Genomic DNA, 20,899 nt, shown 5'->3' with positions numbered 1-20,899 from the left:
CACACACACACTAAGCATAAGGTAACAGGTAACACGCCGTCAGCCATTCACCTAGTGAAGGTTCTTCAGATTAAGGGGCAGGAAGGGTTAGGGGCCGGGCATCTTGCACACGGACCCCTACAGGTAGACTGTGTATACATTGGGGTTCGAACCCAGAACCTTTTGGCAGGAGTCAAAGAGCAGAACCACCAGGCTAACGCATTACAATCCTAACCTGGGAATGAGAATTACGAAGTTAAAAGGTTCAGAGCCCTCCATCCATCTGTAATTATTTACAGGGGAAGACTAATGCACGATCAACAATTTGCTATACGTGACTTCGGTGCGCGGTGATCGCCGCGCGTGATGACCTAACAGCGCGTGGGCGCCTAGTCAGCGGCGATGACTAACTCGGAATCCCAAAGTGTTCAGAACATTACACAAAGAAAGAACAACAACAACCACAACACCACCACCACCACCACCACCACAAAGCCCAGCTCGGCGAGCTCGACTCTTCAGTCCGCCCAGCTCCGGGAGTCTTTGGCTGCCTTTGTTTTGCCTGGCGGTCGGTGCCGGCGGTGTAGGTGGTGCGGCCGTCGCGGTTGCTCGGTTGTCATGGCAACAACGGCGAGCAACGTGCGTGTGCGCCCGCGCCTGCGTGCGTGCGTGCGTGCGTGTGTGTCTGTGTCTGTGTGCGCGCGCGCGCGTGTGTCTGTGTGTGTGTGTGTGTGTGGCCTCACCCCGGCTCTGTTGGCGGCCTTCAGGCGGAGGCTGTAGGTCCGGCCGGGCAGCAGGCTGCCCACGGTGCAGTCCAGCTCCGCCCCTTGGTACGCCTCCCGGCTGTCCTCGGCCAGCGGCCCGCTCACCTCCACGCTGTAACAGGACACGGGGCAGCCGCCGTCCACCTGGGGAGGGCCTGGAGCGGGCACACACACACACACACACACGTTAGCATAGCTTAGCATCACTGTGTGAATGTCTGGTATAGCGTTGTATCTTGTAGCATAGCGTACTACGGTGTAGCGTAGCATCATGTAGCATAGTGCACTACGTTCTAGCGTAGCATCATGTGGCATAGTGCACTACGTTCTAGCGTAGCATCATGTAGCATAGCGACTACAGTGTAGCGTAGCATCATGTAGCATCGTGCACTATGGTGTACTGTAGCATCATGTGGCATAATGCACTACGTTCTAGCGTAGCATCATGTAGCATAGCGTACTACGTTCTAGCGTAGCATCATGTAGCATAGCGACTACGGTGTAGCGTAGCATCATGTAGCATCGTGCACTATGGTGTAGCGTAGCATCATGTGGCATAATGCACTACGTTCTAGCGTAGCATCATGTAGCATAGCGTACTACGTTCTAGAGTAGCATCATGTAGCATCGTGCACTATGGTGTAGCATAGCATCATGTAGCATAATGCACTACGGTGTAGCGTAGCATCATGTGGCGTCGTGCACTATGGTGTAGCATTGCATCATGTAGCATGCTCTAATATGGTTTAGCGTAGCATCATGTGCGATGGTGTTATGTGGTGTTGTGTAGCATTATATGTGGAAGAGTGTACTCTGCTGTTGCGTAGCATCATGCGGCATTGTGTAGTATGGTGTAGGTCAGCCTAGCAATAGCCCATCAATTATTCATTATTCAATGTAGGCCAGGAAATATGGACAAAGAGTGCAAACACAGGGGCAGCGAGGATCAAAGTCCATCGCAAATGCTCTCTGATTGGCTGATACGGAATAGCAGTCGCAACAATGTGCTCCACAAAAGATGACGCTGTTGCTTAGGTTTCGGGTTACTTTGGTTGACAGTAGATAGAAACAAACCAAATCAAACGCTAATATGACGCCTGTATAACTGATACTCAATGCCATTAGCCACTTCTCAGTCTTTTCGCAATTTGGATAGCTGAGCTATAGAGTTCAATGTTAGGATGAAGACCGTCTGCATGCACCATTCCATCTAGATACAGCCATTCCAGTTTGTCCATTTATCCGAACACAAAGGCACGGGGGAGAGAGCCGTGGGGGACCAAGGTTCCTGACTCACCCCAGCGCAGCTGCACCTCTCTGGCCTTGGCCTTGCCCACCAGCCGGGGGGGCGGACAGGGCCCTGGGGGGACAGCGGGCGTCTGGACCTGCAGGGTCTCCGACAGCTGGCAACCACAACAACAACAACAACAACAACAACACCCCAATTAAAGACATGAGAACACAAACAAACAAACGACATAGCTGCGTGCGTTGTTCTGTTCTCTGTGTTTGTTTGTTTGCGTCTGTGTGTGCGCACGTGTGTTGTTCTGTGTGTCCGCGTGTGTGTTCTGTGTTTGTGCGCGTGCGGGTGCTGTGTTTGCGCCTGTGTGTTTTTTTGTGCGTGTGTTTATCTGTGTGTGCGCGTACGTGTGTTCTGTGTGTGCGTGTCTCATTGAGCGTGTCCGTGTGGCGCTCGTGCTCGTGTCCGTCTCCTCCACTCGGTCTCTCCCTCTCCCCCGTCTCTCCCTCTCCCCCCTCTCTCCCTCCCCCCCCCTCCCCCCTGTCCATCAAACCCCGAGAGCCCGACCACGATGACGCCGTCGTCCGCCTCTCTCTGGGAAAGCGCAACGGGAACATATGTGACCGGCGAGCCGCTCCGCGGAGATGAATAAATAAAACTAAATGGCAGACTCTCTGCCTGGCAGAGGAATCAGCGAGCATGTGCGCGCTCAGTCACGTTGAGAACACCATGAGTCACCCCCCCCTCCCCCCCCTCCTCGCCACCCCACCCTCCCCTCCCCAGCTGTACTCCGCCCTGAATAGGAAGGCACCCGCGATACACGCCAGACGCTAATGAGCCAACGCCACCAAAAAATATTCCGCTAATTTGACTAAATTGGCGTCCGCCTCGTGCCGTGCCGAGGGTTAATCGAACAGCACGTTTTGCCTTTTTTGCATCTGGTGTATGCTTATGCGCCAGGAAGTGTTGCAAAAAAAACAAAAAAAACAACTGCTGCCGTCTCTCAAGAACTCCGGCTGAATGAGAATTTCCGCTTTTTTCCACAAAAAAAAAAAAAGGAAAAAAAAAAGACAACTATCATCTGTAGCAATAGAGCACATATGAGGAATGAAGTCACGTCGAGTTTGTCAGAGTCACCCGGTGGAGAGGGGGGGGGTGGGGGGGGGCTCGAGGGTGTGAATGCCGCAGGGAGCGCGGCTTTGAGACGTCGTTATCGCTGCTTTTGCCCGACACTCGGGGATGACGCGGCTAGCTCAGCAGCGGTGCGGCGAGCCCCCCAGGCTAGCTGGCGGTGGGTGCGGCGGTACGACTGTAAACACGACACGATTGCGTGGGGAGGATGAGCGGGAGAAAGTCACAGGAAGTCCTCTTGCTGGTCTTTCTTGACTGGGGTTCGATCTGTGCTCACTGATATGACGATGCGAGCACACTTGTAGGAGACGGTGTACATTTTTTTATAAGTGTGTACGAACGTTTGTAATTGCGTATCTGTCTGTCTGCGTGCATGCACACTATGTGCGTCTCTTCCTCTACATCGTGAGTAGGGCGGGCTGTATGCATTCGTCAGCGTAACTTTGCGTATCCAACTGAGTGCTTGCACTCCATTTGCATGTGCTTGTGCGCTCATCTTTGTGTATCCATCTCAGGCACGGCTGAACACACACGGTTGCATGTATACAAGTGCGTTTGCACGAGTGTGTGCGCACCCCTGTGTCTGCACCTGTGTGTCTGTGTTTGAATGCCAGCGTGTTCATGTTTGTGCGTACCCCGTGTGTGTACCCGTGTGTGTGCGTGTCCCTGCGAGCTAGGGTGTGTGTGAGATGATGACTCACCAGGCTCTGGCCCCCCTCGCTCATGCAGTAGATCCTGCTCTGGTACGAACAGCCGGGCTTCAGACCCTCACACACGTACTCCAGGGCTGGCCCCGTGTACACCAGCTCCCAGGAGACCCCTGCACGGTGGGGAGGTCAGACGCTTAGTCCAGAGACGGCTAGGGGTTGGACAGTTCATACTGAGCTAGGTCATTACGGGACAAGTAGGGGTAAGACAGCGAATACAGCGCCAGGTAGGGGTTAGACAGTTCATACTGAGCTAGGTCATTAAGGGACAAGTAGGGGTAAGACAGGGAATACAGCGCCAGGTAGGGGTTAGACAGTTCATACTGAGCTAGGTCATTAAGGGACAAGTAGGGGTAAGACAGGGAATACAGCGCCAGGTAGGGGTTAGACAATACTGAGACAGGGAGGGGGTCGACAGTTAAAACCAACACAGGTAAGGGTTAGAAAGGGGCAGGTCGAGTTGGACAGTGGATACAGACTCGGTGTATCCACAGAAAATGTACAGACAAACACCAGGTCCAGAACGAGTACTAGAGTAGTGGTTTTGGAGGAGTTTTTGTTAGGAACCCTGGGCAGGTAAACACCGCGAGCCACACCTGGATACTAGCCACACTGGTATATCTGTTGATCCAATATCTGTTGACTTACAACAAAGAACTTTCAAACTGAATAAAATGCTATTGATATATGATTGCTTTTTCTAATCCACCACCCCAGCAGCGCTGTGCTGCTATACATTTCACTTTCACTTTTGATGTCAGGACCTTCCTGGCAACAGCCCTTATTTCCAAAGCTTGTGAAATATATAACCCCACCTAGACTGGCTGGCTGCTAAACGTTGGCGAACTAACCTATTGTATACAGCCTCCCAACAACAATGCATGACTGTGCTTTTGAACACGTAATGACATATCCTGCTTCAAAACATTGCCAAAATTACATAAACATATCGTCAGAAAAATGGCAAAAAAAAACAACAATTCTTCTTTCTTTTTTATTTCTAATTAGCTTGATGTTAATACGTTTGCGCCCCTAATATAGACAGGTAGGGGTTAGACAGTGGATTTAGACACTGGTAGGGGTTGGACAGTGACTAAAGATGGGATATGGGATAGATGTGGTTGTGGATACGTACCGCTCAAACCCTCTGACCGCTCAACCACGTATTTAGTGACTTCCGATCCACCGTTGTCTTTGGGAGGTTCTGTTGAATAAAAAAAAAAAAAAGATATAAATATATTTTTTTCATATTCACACACAGGGTATACAACAGAAATACACTGTGACAACACTTCAACTACCATGTGTCAGCTAGCAGGGGTACTCATTAGAAGCAAGTGTATGCAGTGATCAGAACACAACCATTATGAACTCTGAGGGCAGCTTAGGGCTGGGTCGGGAACCAGGCTTACCCCAGGCCATCTTGAAGCTGTTGGGTAGCACACGGCCTCTGATTAGGGGTCTGCAGGGGCAGCCGGGCCGGTCTGGACTCGTGGTGAACTCGGCCACGTGACTAGGGTTGCTCTTCCCCTCCGTGTTGTATGCTGCCACCTGCAGGCAGAGAGAGGAACAACCATCCGTCAGAAATATACCACAGGGTCTGAGTGGACTGGAATGGTCGGCCCCTGCTTGCTTCGGCTTGGCGGGCAGGGAGTGTGTGTGTCGATGAGGCAAAGAGCATGTGGGTTTGGGTGTGTGTAATGGAGAAGGTGTGTGTTTGTGTCTGTGTGCAAGTAAGAGTGTGAATGAATCAGAGGCAGAGAGTCAATTAGTTTCTAGACTACTGTGTGGATGTGTGAAAGTGCGATTGCATGTCTGCTTGTGAGCGTGTTAATGTATGTTTGTGTGATATTTGTAGATGTGTGTTGGTGTGGATGTGTACTTTACATGTGTGTGTGTGAGTATACAAATATCAATGTGCATGTCTGTTTATGTGTGTGAAGATCTGTGTATGCATATGTACGGGTAATTCTATGCTTCTGTGGGTGAGTCGGTGTAGATGTGTGTGTGTGTGTGTGTGTGTATGTGGTGGGGGAACGGTGAACATAAAGGTCATAGATAACAAACTCTGACTGAACACCGACATGGAGGGTAATGAAGGGATCCGAGAGACCCTCTCTCCATATAATTACCCATCGCAAATAGACATATCCAATAGAATGCGTCATCCATACGTTGCCCCCGGATACACAGCGACACCAGCCAATAGATGACGGGTGCCCTGAATGACATTTGCATCCCAGAGAGCAAGATCTGCTCCTGAATACATATCACTCATTAGGTTTGGGCAGTGTAAGATTTTTCAAACAGGTTTGATAATTAGACAGACGCCAAATCGCACCGGGATATTGATCTTTAGCACAAGATGGCGCGCTTCCAAAAGGCAGTTAAATGAGTTCTGTGTGCCCGTCACACATTAGACTATATCCTGAATTTAGAATAGAAACTACTAACGAAGGATAGATGACGATCAATGTAACTTTTGGTATTTCAGTGGTTCTTAAGGCAGCGATACAACTGCCCGATTCCCGTCGGTAAATGAAGTCGGGCTATTTATCTGGCCGACTCGATTAATCGAAATGGGAAGTACACACCTACGCGATTACAGCCGACGCCGTACGTTCTGCGCTTGAGCGATATGTAATGTCTCCAAAACAACAGGCAGCGCTAATCTGCATTGTGGTCCAAAAAAAAAACGAAAACCGGAAATACCAGGGGGGTATACCACAAACCTCGCTGAACATACCCAGGCTTTCCTGGGAAAACCTGGCTCGACCGAGACGCAACTCGCAATCAGAGTTAAATGGTACCACGACGCTCACTTTAGATTCAATTAGTCGAACCAGGTTCTCCGCTTTAGGTTCAATGCGCGTTCACATAAAAGGGGCGTTTATCGCGTCATTTGACTCACCCTTATGCAAAATGAATTGAGCGAGAGCGGTGTATTTCACCACAGACGAGCAGTGTATTATTATGAATTCCTACGAGGAATTCAAAGTCCAAATCACAGCCAAGGGGTACACGGTTGCCCATAATATGGCTAGGGTGGCGTGCTGGCAAAAAATAGCCGACCGTGTTAATTCGTAAGTGAAAAGATTCTACATATTGTCTAAAAAATATCATGTATCATCATGCCTTTTACCCCCATAGATGTGGTGCCAGCACATATATTTAATAATATATATTCAATGGTAAGTTGTAGGCTACGCATCCATTTGAATAATTTCAGGTGAATCTAGCCTATGCTTGGCAATGGCCTAGGCTCCAACCTTTAATCTCATGTTGATTACCTGTAGCAAATAAAAAGTAAACCAAATGAATACGACTGGGAGGGGGACCGCTCCACCGCCCTTCACCACTTCGGAGGAGCTGGCCCTCGCCAATAACGAAGGTCGGTCGATGATGGTGGGAGTGAAAGGGGGGATGTCCTCTGACCCCACTGCCTCCACATCCAAGGCGTTTGTAATAAGTATGTAGGCCTATTCATGTATTGGCAATGGGCATAAATTATTATCTTGCTAATCAAATGTGAAATGATTGAGTGTATATTAATTGTGTCATTTTTAGTTGAAGGTACAAACATTATTTTGAACATGGCCTGAAAATGGACTATACATATTACAGCGGGAGTTGGGACTACAAATCCATCCACTTTCGCTTTGTTTGCCATGGCGTCTGTTGTGATTACTAGTTAGAACGGGGGTTTGTTGGTCTAGAAATCTAGACACCCCTAGCGGCAGCAAATTTAATTTGCAGCCAATATCTTTCCAATATGGGTCTGGTTTGCCAGGCTAGGGGTTTGTGTCCTTTGTAGGATTTTTGTAAACACATCAGTTCTAGGATATTATTTATTGATAACATTTATGAAATCACTATCGATAAGCATTGACAACAGATATGTCCAGGTTGTTTTGAGCCAGTTGGATTGTGACATTGAAATGGCGACTTCAGTATACCAGGTCTTGCCGGTACAGCCGGTTTGCAATTTGCATTCGGTTAAACCAGTATACGCTCACACACTGGACCTGTAGAACCAGACAATGTCTAACCCTATCAGATGGAAAATACACAACAATACAGTACGTTTACAAAACCATGCACAACTCATTCTTACAAATACCCGGTATTACACTACTAATACTGAACCACGAGAGCAAACTGAACCACAAGGCTGACTGAAACACGCGAGCCAACTGAACCACGAGCGCCAACTGAGCCACGAGCGCTAACTGAACCACGAGAGCTAACTGAGCCATGAGAACTAACTGAACCACGAGAGCTAACTGAGCCACGAGAACTAACTGAACCACGAGAGCTAACTGAGCCATGAGAGCTAACTGAGCCACGAGAGCTAACTGAACCACCAGAGCTAACTGAATCACCAGAGCTAACTGAACCACGAAAGCTAACTGAACCACGAGAGATAACTGAGCCATGAGAACTAACTGAACCACGAGAGCTAACTGAGCCATGAGAGCTAACTGAGCCACGAGAGCTAACTGAACCACCAGAGCTAACTGAATCACCAGAGCTTACTGAACCACGAAAGCTAACTGAACCACGAGAGATAACTGAGCCACGAGAGCTAACTGAACCACTGAAACTAAACAAACCACAAGAGTTTATTGAAAGACTAGCGCAAAATGAACAACTAGCCCCAACTGAACGAGAGAACTGAAACCCTAGAGCTTACCGAATCACTAGAGCTTACTGAATCACTGGAGTTTACTGACCACTAGCTCCAAGAGAAGCACTTCAGCTAACAGAACCACTAGAGCTAAGCGAAAACTAAAGCAGTGAAATATTTAGCCGAGGCACAATGCAGTCCTTTAGAGGCTTATGGTACTTTAGTGAGGTGTTTACTGCTGTGTGAGTGTAGCATGTGTAATGTGACAGCAATGAAGACTGTAGGCCTACTGTGTACTTTAGGGTGTACTCTGAATACAGCGGTGTTTACTTGGCCTCCGAAAAAACTGGCAGAACATTCACCGTATTTACACTGTACGAGTCAAGGTTTAAGTAAATATGCAAAGATGTGTGTTGAAATGGGATCTACAGGGACATATATTTGATTCTAGTTTTACTACTGCAGTAGGCTACTGAAAAAACACTTTATTGTTATACTAATATTTAACAAACGATGACTCCAGAGAACTGCAACAGTAAGGCTATTGTCCCCTTATATCGTGGGAGGGAGAGCAGAATGGGAGAGAAATTTAGAGAAGTGAATTGAGCTGGCAGGAGCACGACAGCAAGAGTCACAATTACACATTCCCATCCGTGATCTGACTGGTTGTGTGATAGTAGTCATAAAGCAAGAATAAATCAGAAACCAAACCACTAGACATATTTCAGACGAGTGAGACATTGCCGTGCTTTTTGATGAGAGTCCACACCGCACTCTGCTGCTTAGTCTCTCGGAGGGAATATACTGGACTCCAACAGGTTCATCCAACTGCAATCCTGTGTCATCATTAGGAAGGATTTATCATATTGTAAAACCTAACAACCTTGACAGTGGTGGGGAGATCGATTGCCATGGAAGCTCCCACACAACCCGACTGTCAGACCTGGTTACCTCTCTCATTTACACACAGCAGATAACAGACCGCAAAGAAACGCAGGGGGACAACCTGATGCCTTTACTCTGAAATTATCGACTGCAACATAGAATTAATGCTGCAGCAGCCGCAGCGGTCCACGCTCGGTCGCGAAAATAAACGTAATCCACAATGGCACATAATGTATAATAGTCATTTAATTAAACTTTATGGAAACCTATTGTTGCTGAAATACAGCCTAGGATATTCAACAGTTGGCAGGCGAGGACAATTGACCGTTTAGTACCACTATGTACGACTATCAAGTCATCTAGCGGACGCTTATCTTCAATGCGACTTACGGTGCATTTCAGATGCATGAATGAGCACGGTAAAGGTTATAGTGCGTTTTGTGCCAGGATGCTTACAGAGATTGCAGACATTTGGGATAGAGGCTGGGAGTCAAACGCTCATTACACATCTCTTCCTGTGCGGTGCATGTGTCACGGCATTGCTGCCAGGCATCCACATCAAAACACGTGAATCCATTCAGAAAAAACATTCAGACGCAAAGTGCAAATTATGAATAATTCCTCTCTTCCCCTGACTAGGAAGCGTAAGAGGCGTGCTGCATTATCTTCCACCCTGGAGCCCCCCCTCCCACCGAACCCCTGCTGCCAACCCAGCCAAGAGGATGAGTCACTGGGTCGCTCCAGCACCCCTCCACCACCCACCCAGAACACAGCCAGGCCAAAGCCTTAATTAAGACTGCAGATTACTTAGCTAGGCGCACGCACGCACGCACGCGCACACGCACACACACACACACACACACGCACACACTCGCTGGTCACCCCAGAGGAAGCACTCACCCTGAACTTGTAGTTGGTGCTGCGATGCAGGTTCTTGACGGTGCACGACAGGTCTTCTCCGTCGTAGCTGGGCTGGAAGCCATAGCCCTGGGGAGTCACAACCAGACACCAGACATTTAAAGTCTTATTTGACGGGAGTGTTTCCAATACACTGAAAGATACTACAAGTAGCTGAATGTAGAAGGACATGAAAATACAGACGGATAGAAACAGCCACACACTGACTGACAGCCGCACGGATATGCAACAAGGTGTAACGAAATGTCACTGATGCTAAGCTACATTTTTGGCCAACAGGTGGGAAAAATATCCCTGATTTACACTGGAAGACTTTCTTTGGTTTGTTCATGGTTATTCATTAATAATTCTTTCTAATTTAGTAGCTTGGCAATATCATTGTCACTGTGGAATTTCATGACAATAAAGCAATTATCATTTCTTTGGACGGAGACGGATGGACACAAACACTGGGGCTGGGTAAAAATATCGATTCATCAATGCACTGAATTTATTTGTCCTTGATTCAATTTCGATTCTGATTTTTTTTTAAATAGATTATTTCCATAAAAGAAAAGAAAAAAGAAGCATACTCAGACATTGTAATCTAGAAGCGAGTATGCCTAAATGTACATGCCCTTTTACATTTGTCCATGTTATGATTATTACTTTTATGCTGCAAGTTTAGCTCAGGAACAACACTATACAATGGTGTATTCCCTTTTTGCTAGTTAAAGCACAATGAAATGGTTAGGCGCTTTGAGCGTGGGAAAAGTGCTATATAAAGTGAATCTATTATTATCATTAATTCATTATGAAATGCTTAATTCTAAATAATATTTGGGTATTTTTGTCTTCTGCACGTATTATTGAATCGATATCGAAGCAATTGGATCAATATCGAATCTAAGTCGAATAAAACTTAAAGAATCTAATTGAATTGAATTGTGAGGTACCTGGCGATACCCAGCCCTAACAAACACCTTAACCCTTTACCGGACACTCTTACCCAATAGGTATATATTTGTATTTTGTTTCCGATACAAGCCATTAATGAGCGGGTAGGGTCAGGGCCTCTTGTATGCTCAGCGGCGGTCTCCTTGGATTATCAGGGGAGTAGACCGCCACCCCACCCGCCACGGGGCCCTAGGTCAGTCTCTGGGGGTCTGCGGGGGGGGGGGGGTCTTACCGAGCCCTCCTCCTCCATCTCCAGGACGTAGGAGACGTCGTCCTCCTTGGGGGAGGAGCAGGGCCGCTGCCACTGCAGGCAGAGCCATGTGACCCCCGCCTTCACCAGCTCGGGGGGCAGGGGGGGGCAGGGTACGCTGCAGGAGGTGAACAGGTCCACCACCTCGCTGTACTCACTGGGAGAGGGACGACAGAATGCTGAGTACTTCACATTAATTCATTGTAACGGATGTTAATAAATTTACCAAGGAATGCATGTTATTTTTATATTCTACTACTTAGTATTTATTCCATGGCTGCTTTGGCAATGTTCATCTTTTTATGCCAGTCCAAAAGCACTATTTTGAATTTCAATTGATAGAGAAAGCGAGAGCGAGAGGAAGAACGAGAGGGAGGGATAGACTGAGAAGGTGGGTGAGGGAGGGAGGGAGAGAAAGAAAAATACAGACAGACAAAGAGAAAGAGAGGTGTGGGTGGCAAAGAGAGAGGCCGAGTGCACCAAGGACAGAGAGAGAGAGAGGATTAGATAATCTGGAGGCAACGAGCATCAGAGATAAAGTAGTAAGAGAATACATAATAATAATAATACATTTAATTTAGAGGCGCCTTTCAAGACACCCACATCAGGGAGGCAATGAGATCTGAATGCACTGCAAGGAGATGAGGTCAATGGTGAGACAGGCAGGGGCCAAAAGGCCTGAGCTGTGATTGGTCGGACAGAGGGTATTGGCTGTAGCCCGGAGCGGTGATGGGTCAGTGTGGCCTACCTGGTGCCCATGTCGTTCTTGGCGGCGAGGCGGAATGAGTATCGAGAGGCAGGAGAGAGCTTGGTGACGCGGTACTGCTTCTGGAGCCCGTAGTAGCACTGCTCGTACACGCCGGTGCCTTTACCCTGAGGAGCAAGCAGCACCACAGCCTCAAAAGCCTGCCTCATTTACATTTGTGTCAACAATAATTCTCTTGGGTGCCTCGACGCCTGAATTTTCTTGCAGATAAATAAAAGGGGTCACATAAATCATTCCCTGATTTCAAGGAAAAGAGGCAATTATGATTATCACAGAACCTGAATCTATATGAATTTATGAATTGATATATGTTGATAAGAATCTGGCACCGAACCAAAACTCTAAAGTCAAATATTTGACCCGTTACAAAAAGGTATGATATGTGTTGAGAGCATGACCCCTTGTTTACATAGGCAAACTGATAGGAAACACATTAAATATTCAATAATTAAGACTCATTGATTCAAGATGAAATGAACATTACCTCATCCCACTGGAGAATGTAGTTCTGGATTTTGGAACCGTTGTCACATGGCGCCTGTGAATAAACAAACGTGATTGGAAAGTGAACTGGCCGAAAAGTAACATTTAATATTGTGGCCCAAAATGTACCGATTAGTTTGTGTTTCTGATTTTGTCTGTGATAGTTTGCAAATAAAGTTGTTGCGCGTCATTTAGTTTTACTGAATTCAATTGATGGATGTTTTAATTTGTGTAAATCAAAACCAGAATTTACACTAAACGGTATTAGTTTTCTCTGTTGTAATTCTAAATTAAACTGCCAATCAATCACTGCTCGCAGTGACAACAACGAGAGATGGGGACATTATTGGGCCAAGCCTTTACCTGGCAGTTATGCAACTTTGACGAAGTCTCTGGAGGTTAAGTGCCTTGCTGAAGGTCTCTCCCTTATTTTATCCTCAAACAGTCTGGGAACTTCAGCTCAAAACCCTTCAACTAGCCTGCATCTAACCTTGAGCGTTTTGACTTGATAAAATACAAAAACAGGCTTAGATTGCAGAATAGTAATTTCTTTGTCAAGGGCGTCAATGTTTTTGTAAAGCCAGCTTTGATGCATTTATTGCAGGAGTTGTGTTAATCTGAAGCATTCACGCACCAAGTAAGTGTGTGAAGAGAGACATCAATAATGTTGTCCGAGACGGAAATAGCCACGTCAGACATTGCTTCGCTATGTTCCAGCCAATGACTCAGTTTGTTGTTGTAGCAGAAATAGCTCAAGCTAAATATGCATCAGCCCCTCCCCCATATTGTGAGATCATTATTAAGCCTGGCCTGGTTTGTTAATGTAAGGGAAGGTAGATGTAAACACAGTAGTGATTTATGCCTTTCACACATTTCTCGGCCAAGGATTACTGTAGCATATGTTTACGTGTGTCTGGAGAGCCGCCATACAGACAATCGTTATACTTTGTATTCATCTCAATTATATATTATTACTATTCACAGCTAAAAATAGAAAGACAGATGGATGATCATATGGGACGTAGATAGACAGAAGGAAAGATGAATAGAAAGATGGATGACTTATATACAGGGATATCTCTATAGACAGACACGTATACGAAGATGGATAGAAGGATGAATGACGTTTATAGAGCTACTGCTATAGACAGACAGCTATATAGACGGAAGGATGACGTAAAGAGCTACCTATAGACCGACAGAAGGATGACGTAAAGAGCTACCTCTAGAAAGACTATATTTATAAAAAAAGATGAGGCATAGAGCTAACTCTACAGACAGACGATATATAGACAAATGATGACATACAGAGCTACCTCTATTGACAGACCCTGTATAGACAGAAGGATGACGTACAGAGCTACCTCTATAGACAGAAGGATGACATACAGAGCTACCCCTATAGACAGACCCTGTATAGACAGAAGGATGACGTACAGAGCTACCTCCATAGACATATAGCATGAAGAGACTACCTTCCACTGAAGGACGAGAGCACTCTTGGTCCCGCTGGCCTTCCTGGGGGCGTTGGGGGGCTCCGGCTCACAGGTGAGCGTGGTGAAGGCGACCGACTCGGAGTGGCCACCGTGGACACACTTACACACTGCCTGGACCCTGGGGGGGGGGAGGAGGGGGAGGAGGGGAGGGAGGTTAGACAGGAGCTCCCCTCTGGAGCTGTTACGTGATTGAGCTGTCACCTTAAAAGGTTAAAATCACACCAAATGCTTCAACACTTTAGCGTGTTGACCACCGTCTTAAGTTGAAATGTCTGTGTGATGTACTGCTTTTTAAAATATATACATCATTTATTCTTTAAACTAAAATCTTCTATGTTTAGGGGTTATTTTAGCAATTTAACGATTGCATACATTAAAGAAGATGATTATATGGAATAAGTTTCAAATACATTTTAGTTCTGCGTTTGTTTTATTGTTAAAATAACACCCTGAATAAAGATGATACAGTTTAAAGTAAAAATTATAACTAAAAACAATTAAATCCTGGAGTGAAGACACCTACCTGACATGGTAGTCTGTTGCTGGTCGGAGGTCCTCTAAAGTTGCACTTAGTTCTTCACCACTGAATCCAAAACAAAATTGAGGAGAAGATAAAACACCATTAGATACAGTGCAGAATGTAAATCCACCTGTCTTCCGCTTTGGCTACCCAAGTGAGCTTATATCCTGCACCCCTTAATTGAGCTTAAGATGCCTGATATCTATCCTCTTAAAATTAGTTTGGGATTTATTAATTTAGTACCAGTCACTTTTATCAAAAGCGCCACACAGTGCAATCGGATGCAGGTAAGGAGCGGGTAGGCGTAAGGATACCTACAGGTAGATAAAGGACATAAGGGATCAAACGCAGTACCTAGCCTCTACACTATCCCTTAACTCCCCAGGTTAAAAGTTGAACTCCCATTGACCCTGTGTCTCTGTTCCCACTCACCTGTAGCTAGTGTTGTACTTCCCGTCTTTGCCACTGAACGAAATGGACACCTCGTAGTTGATTGGCTCTGGAAGGCTTGGCACCTCCTCCACACCTCCTTCCTGGCTATCGGGTGTCCCGACAGGGGCGCTCCAGCTCAACACCGCCCCCCTGGCATGGATGTCTGTCACCTGGGGTTAACATTAACAAAAACACTTGGGTCAGCGCCACAGACCAGGGAACTCACGCGTATCCCTATACAACAGTGACTCCCAACCGGGGGTGCAACCATACCCTAGGGATATATGAGGGTGTCAGAGGGAAAAATTATAAAAAATAAAAAAAACATTTAGCTATTTTATAGAATCACGATTAAAATTTCCACTGCTGATGAAATTTATACAAGAAATAGAATCCTACAACAACTACTTTTTTGAAACCGCAAAGGCCAATTAATTATTTTAATGACGCTTAATGATAATTACATTAATCAAGTTCATCAGTTCAGAGGAAAGTATTTGTGGATTGGTAAGGATGAAGGGGTACTTAAGGTACTTGGGGCCATGGGGGTACATGTTATTGGTCAGACTGAGAGGGACTGGATGAATGTAGGGGATGCTGCAAGCATAAGCTGTATTTCATTGCAAAAACTGTTTGGTTAAATGGCTCGAGGTGCCCAAAATGTCAAACAAAAGTCTATAAACCACAGGGTGTGCTCTTGCTGACATTTAGATCAGCCAACAGAGTTTTCAATCGATATAATGTATATTCCACTCCATTCTGGTTTTTCCTACGATAAAAGCATTCCTCACGCATTCAGCCTGAAGCATGACATGCGAGGCCCGAATCTTACATCCTCCACTGAAGTCTGGCGTCTACCAATACCAGAGCGCTTTAATGAAACTCGGGCCTGTTTAAATTGAGACCTACAAAAAAATAAACGAATCAAACTCACACTAGAACATGGGGCCTGCTCGCCGTGCTTGTGAGGGTAACATTTACCTGACATATAAACGTAGTCAATTACCAGACGCTTTATTCCCAAGACATTTACAAGTGAGGCCACGAACAATCAAGCCATTCAATCAAGATGGAGCGTAGCTTCATAGTCCCGGCGAACGGATCGAGGCGCTCGGCAGCGTGCGCGTGCACGTGCGCGCCCGCCTTATCTGCCCCTCCCACGCCCCCGGCGGAGCGGTCGGTGAGACAGAGCCTCTTCTCAGTGTTTGCCTCTTTGAAGCAGAGTCCCTCTGTGTAATCAGAGCCGCTCCATCGATGCTGCCCATCACCTTTTCCCAGGGCCCGGTTCTCCCTTCCTGTCAGCAGCAGCGGCAGCAGCTCAGAGCTGCTTGAGGCATCCCGTCTTTAAGGTGAAGGACATCCTGTGTGTGGTTTATTTCCACAACCCTGACGGCCGTCACAGCGACATCACGGTTGGCGCTTTGCACTCCTGCCGTTACGTTTTGAGCCATACTGTATCACACATTTCGAATGACAGGATTATACGTTTGTAATTCCTGATTTCTCTAGATGTTATACAAGGAGTGGGTTATAGTTGTTCAAGGCTCCAACTAATGGTTATTTTCAATGTTAATTAATCATATAATCGATTGATTATTAAAGGGCTAATCAAATGTGGACTATGAAGCCTGTTGTGGCCGGAACTGTGATTAAGGGTTGTACAAATAAAATGGATTTGAGTCATAAATTCATGCATTAATCATTTGGCAAATGCTCCATCACCACAAGTTACCGAAGTTTCTTGCTTTATAAATCTTTAAAAGCAGCTGGCATAAACCCCCGTTGAGGATCGAATTCTATAGTATGAAACTGAGAAAAGCAACCAAGGATTTGCATTTGTGAAACCCAGAGCAGCAGGTGTCCAGTAAACGCACGGTAATGGATGCTACTTAGTCAGCTATTAAAATTGAATTTCTCATCCGTCAACCCAAATAATGGATCAACCAACACATCTCTTGTTAACAGGAGGAGTTGATCGTTAGAATCCCCCCCCTTCAACCTGACCTTTTTGGGCGATACGGTTCCAATCGATCAATATCGATAAAAAATATGTCCCCAGGACATCACCAACAGTGTTGTTTTGCATACAAAACAGTACGGGACAAATGCAGACATTCCATATTTAGACTGATATCAAAACGTGGCGGTGCCTCCCTGGACACCATCCCAGCAGAGCCCGAAGCAGACCAGCGATGAGAACCAGGAACGTCTCGGGTTCTCCAGCACCAGGCTCCTAATGCGACATGATCACATGCTGTGGATAGCGTCCGATGGCACACCAGTCGATAGAACCACCGTGGTACGGAGCATGGGGAGGCCCCGCCTGCTGGTTTGATTACACTGAGAAGCAGTCGGCGGGAATTCATCACACACAGTAATGAGATGTTTAATGGCTCCGACAGGGGCGCATCGGGACGCTTTAGGAAAGAAACGACACCGCGATGATCACAACTCATAATGCTGGGGGGTTTTAGAAGACGCTACAAAGGAGCTGAGCTCCGAGGGAGCTAATGGTGCGGTAAGGTTATCACTGTGCGGAGAATGAAGAACTGTCACTATCAATGCATGCTTAAAAACCATCGCTGTTCTCAATACATAACTATTACTACATACATCACATGCACACGAAGAGAGAGGGATGGAATGACAAAGAGAAAGGGGTAAAGGGATAAGGCGAGAGCTCCAGAAAATGAGAGGGAGTTTGAGAGAAGAGTAGAGAAGAAAGAACATCGCAATGGCCTTAAAATGTACACTTTTGATTACTCAGGTTCCCGCATATTGCACATATTGTAAATAATGTTCCTCATGTTGCACATTTCAATTTATTTACTTTCCTTATTTTTTATACACTACTTTGTTTTGCCTTATATTTTGCACTATTTAGACTTTATTTATTGTAAATATCACCTTTCTTATTTTACCAAATTTTATTGCACCATGGGTCGCAGATAAACGCAATTTTGATTCCTCTGTATGTACTCTGTAGGCCCGATCACGCTAAATGTGATTCAACAGCTTGGGAAAGCTATTTTGTAATGGTTAGTAATAGGAACCACTTATTGTTTGCAAAACACAAAGAATTGCTGAGAGCCTCACCTTACTCTGCCATGGCGCCTCACATTTGAGCTGGAGTATACTGCACGCCCCGAGTTAAAAGAGTCCGTAATGTTTAGGTGAAAACATGCTGGTTGCTTTGCAACACTTAAAGGAGACGTAATATGGTTTTTTCCCAACAAGTAAACATAGTATTTGAGTTCCAGAAGACATGTTTTTGAAGCTGTTTGCTGGAAATAGCTTTTAGGAAAAAGAATCTTGCCTACCGCTATTCCCCTCTGTTTCAGTCCCGTCAGAATGCGCTGTTTCTGGTGTCTGTAGCTTTAATGCAAATGAGCTGCTGCTCATTGACCAATGAGCTGTCAGACTGAACCACAGCATGGAGTAGAAGGGATTGTTAAAGGTTACGGACTCAATATAATATAATATAATATAATATAATAATATTATTATATACGGGCATTTATATAATATTATATCTAATATCACGGCCAAAAGCTATGTGCGCCTCGGAAGATATTATGAATCATATAGAGTAAAGTCTGCGTCTGACGTCTCTGGTACTTCCACAACAAGTAAAGACTCATAGTGGGGGTTATAACGGCCATGGTCGAGAAGAATTGGGGGAAAGGAACGTTAGCCTCGACTCTCCGATGTCCATGAACCACGACATGGATTGTACTCCGGGAGTCCGGCCGCTTCCGGCCGCTGCCGAAGCGGCTGTCCGGCAGCTCCGGCGGTGTACTCTGGGAGCTGAACGGCCGCCGAAGCTTTGGCGGCAGCTCCGGCGGGGGGGGAGCTCGGCGGCAGTCAGGCAGAGAAAGGGATTGTACTCCCGGAGCTGAGCTGCCGGGCTGCCGCCGAGTTCCCCCCGCCGGAGCTGCTCGTCTGCTGGTCCACAAAATCTTAGCTATGCTCTGATTGGAGGGGAGTGGGGAAGTGGGAGGTAATATTCAACTGTGCCCCCTTCCTACGCAGGAGGGGGCACCTAAACTTACCCGATCGTTTGGTAACTGTAGGCGGGGTACTTTCAGAAATGCATATCTCACTCCAAAAAATCATGTACAGACTTTTTTCAAAGTTGGTCTGCAGAGACCCAAAACAACACCCCAAATCCCAAGAAAAGTGTTGTTTTCATAATATTGTCCTTTAAGAGAAAAAGGATGTGCAGTGCACATGAGAAAGCGATAGGCCAAAAGCCAGAAAGAGCACTAGTGAGACAGAGAGAATAAACGAGGTAGAGAGAGAGAGAGAGAGAGAGAGAGAGAGAGAGAGAGAGAGAGAGAGAGAGAGAGAGGAGAGAGTAACATTCACACAACCAGAAATAGGACGGTACAAACCACTGGTTTGCTGATGGTGCTCAACAGAGTCTGCAGGGCCTTGACCTCTTGCTCCAGTTCTAAAGGAAACACAAACAGCACTTTTTAGTTTGATATCACAGGGACAGCAACAAGCACAAATCTAAAGTGGGCAAAATACTACAAAATTATCACATTTCATTCGGTCCGAGACTGAAGAAGTTCTTCGCAAACTTGTCTACACTCAATGCGGTTATGTTTTGGTTACTGAACTCGATTAGTTAAGACCATTGGGGTCTCCTTGGAGACGGAAATAAGCTAAAATTAATGACAGTTTCTTGTTTTTTTTCCACACATTGTTGGCATTGCTGTCATCAGCGGAAATGTTGGCAGGTGCAAGAATTACCATAGCGAGAGTTTGGCGAAGATTGCCTTTGTACATTTTTCACTGCAATACCCTCATTTTGTTCTGACCTCCTCATCAAACCTCTTTTCTGCATGAATTATTCCGACTGCATAACAAGAGAATCCAAGTCATTGTTGTCATCCTTCACTTATTTGCACAACTTAAGATGCCAAAGGTAAGCTTTGAGAACGATTATTTCAGTGTCATTTTTTAGAAAAGCATTGGTCATCCATCAGCTATTGGTACGTGAAAGGCTTTATGCAAACTAAGATTTAGAGCAGCTTCTGGTTCATTTCTGGCATTAGCATAGCTGCAGGTGTATGAATGCAACACTTCTGAAAAAGGTAAGGAAAATTGGAAGAGAGAGAGGCTGCGTTATTTGTTTCAGAATCTTGCTCTGGCTCCGTGCGACTCTCCCCTACAGCCACGTTAATAATAGCCGGAGGCAGCCCGGCTCACCCTGATGCGCGTGAGTCATGAAGAGTCTCTGGCGGAAATAGCTCCACATCATCTATAAATGTATGGATGGGACCTATTTAAAAACAACGATGTGCACGTATCCGCGGGTATTATTCTTCACCAGTGAAGTTTTCAGGTGACGTTTTCTATATCCGAGAATAAACATCCTCCACAATGCAGCTGGTTATACCGCAAAGTGATATTCTGGTCGGTCCCCCACAGCGCTGATGCTCACAGAACTAGCTGTAGTTCTCGAGAGGCAAACTACTCAGAGGACCATTTGGCTGGGGATTGAACAGCCAGTCGGTAGACTGGCCCTGCAGAGGAACGGAGGTGACAGCCCGACCACAGCATTGTTCATCTGCTTCTGTGATCACTTTTGTCCCCGAGGTTACTGACTTTAGTGCTTGGCTATTTGGGGAACACAGGACAAACTATCCCTTTCCCAAACACTCGAGCATTGTGCCAGCTCAGTCCGTTGAACTGTCTGGTGTTTGCACTATTGGTACATAAAGCGTACATAAAGCACACAAGCAAACAGATTTTTT

General features: G+C 46.1%; 1 protein-coding gene across 3 annotated transcripts in view; it reads right to left on the bottom strand.

Moving 5' to 3' along the window:
• fndc3a (fibronectin type III domain containing 3A) overlaps positions 1-20,899 on the bottom strand; it is a 71,857-nt gene that overhangs the window by 8,459 nt on the left and 42,499 nt on the right. For all 3 annotated transcript variants that reach the window (XM_030337255.1, XM_030337254.1, XM_030337257.1), the window contains 13 exons: positions 19,529-19,587; positions 15,135-15,304; positions 14,706-14,765; positions 14,162-14,300; positions 12,688-12,741; positions 12,186-12,310; positions 11,420-11,594; positions 10,234-10,320; positions 5,234-5,372; positions 4,957-5,025; positions 3,816-3,934; positions 2,041-2,146; positions 723-898 (listed from right to left, as the gene is read on the bottom strand). In XM_030337255.1, the coding sequence (XP_030193115.1) occupies positions 723-898; positions 2,041-2,146; positions 3,816-3,934; positions 4,957-5,025; positions 5,234-5,372; positions 10,234-10,320; positions 11,420-11,594; positions 12,186-12,310; positions 12,688-12,741; positions 14,162-14,300; positions 14,706-14,765; positions 15,135-15,304; positions 19,529-19,587 (1,478 nt within the window). The remainder of the gene's footprint in view (positions 1-722; positions 899-2,040; positions 2,147-3,815; positions 3,935-4,956; positions 5,026-5,233; positions 5,373-10,233; positions 10,321-11,419; positions 11,595-12,185; positions 12,311-12,687; positions 12,742-14,161; positions 14,301-14,705; positions 14,766-15,134; positions 15,305-19,528; positions 19,588-20,899) is intronic.

The sequence above is a fragment of the Gadus morhua genome, chromosome 16 (assembly GCF_902167405.1).
Source record: "Gadus morhua chromosome 16, gadMor3.0, whole genome shotgun sequence".
Classification (NCBI taxonomy): Eukaryota; Metazoa; Chordata; class Actinopteri; order Gadiformes; family Gadidae; genus Gadus; species Gadus morhua.
This window is presented reverse-complemented; position numbering and strand designations above follow the sequence as displayed.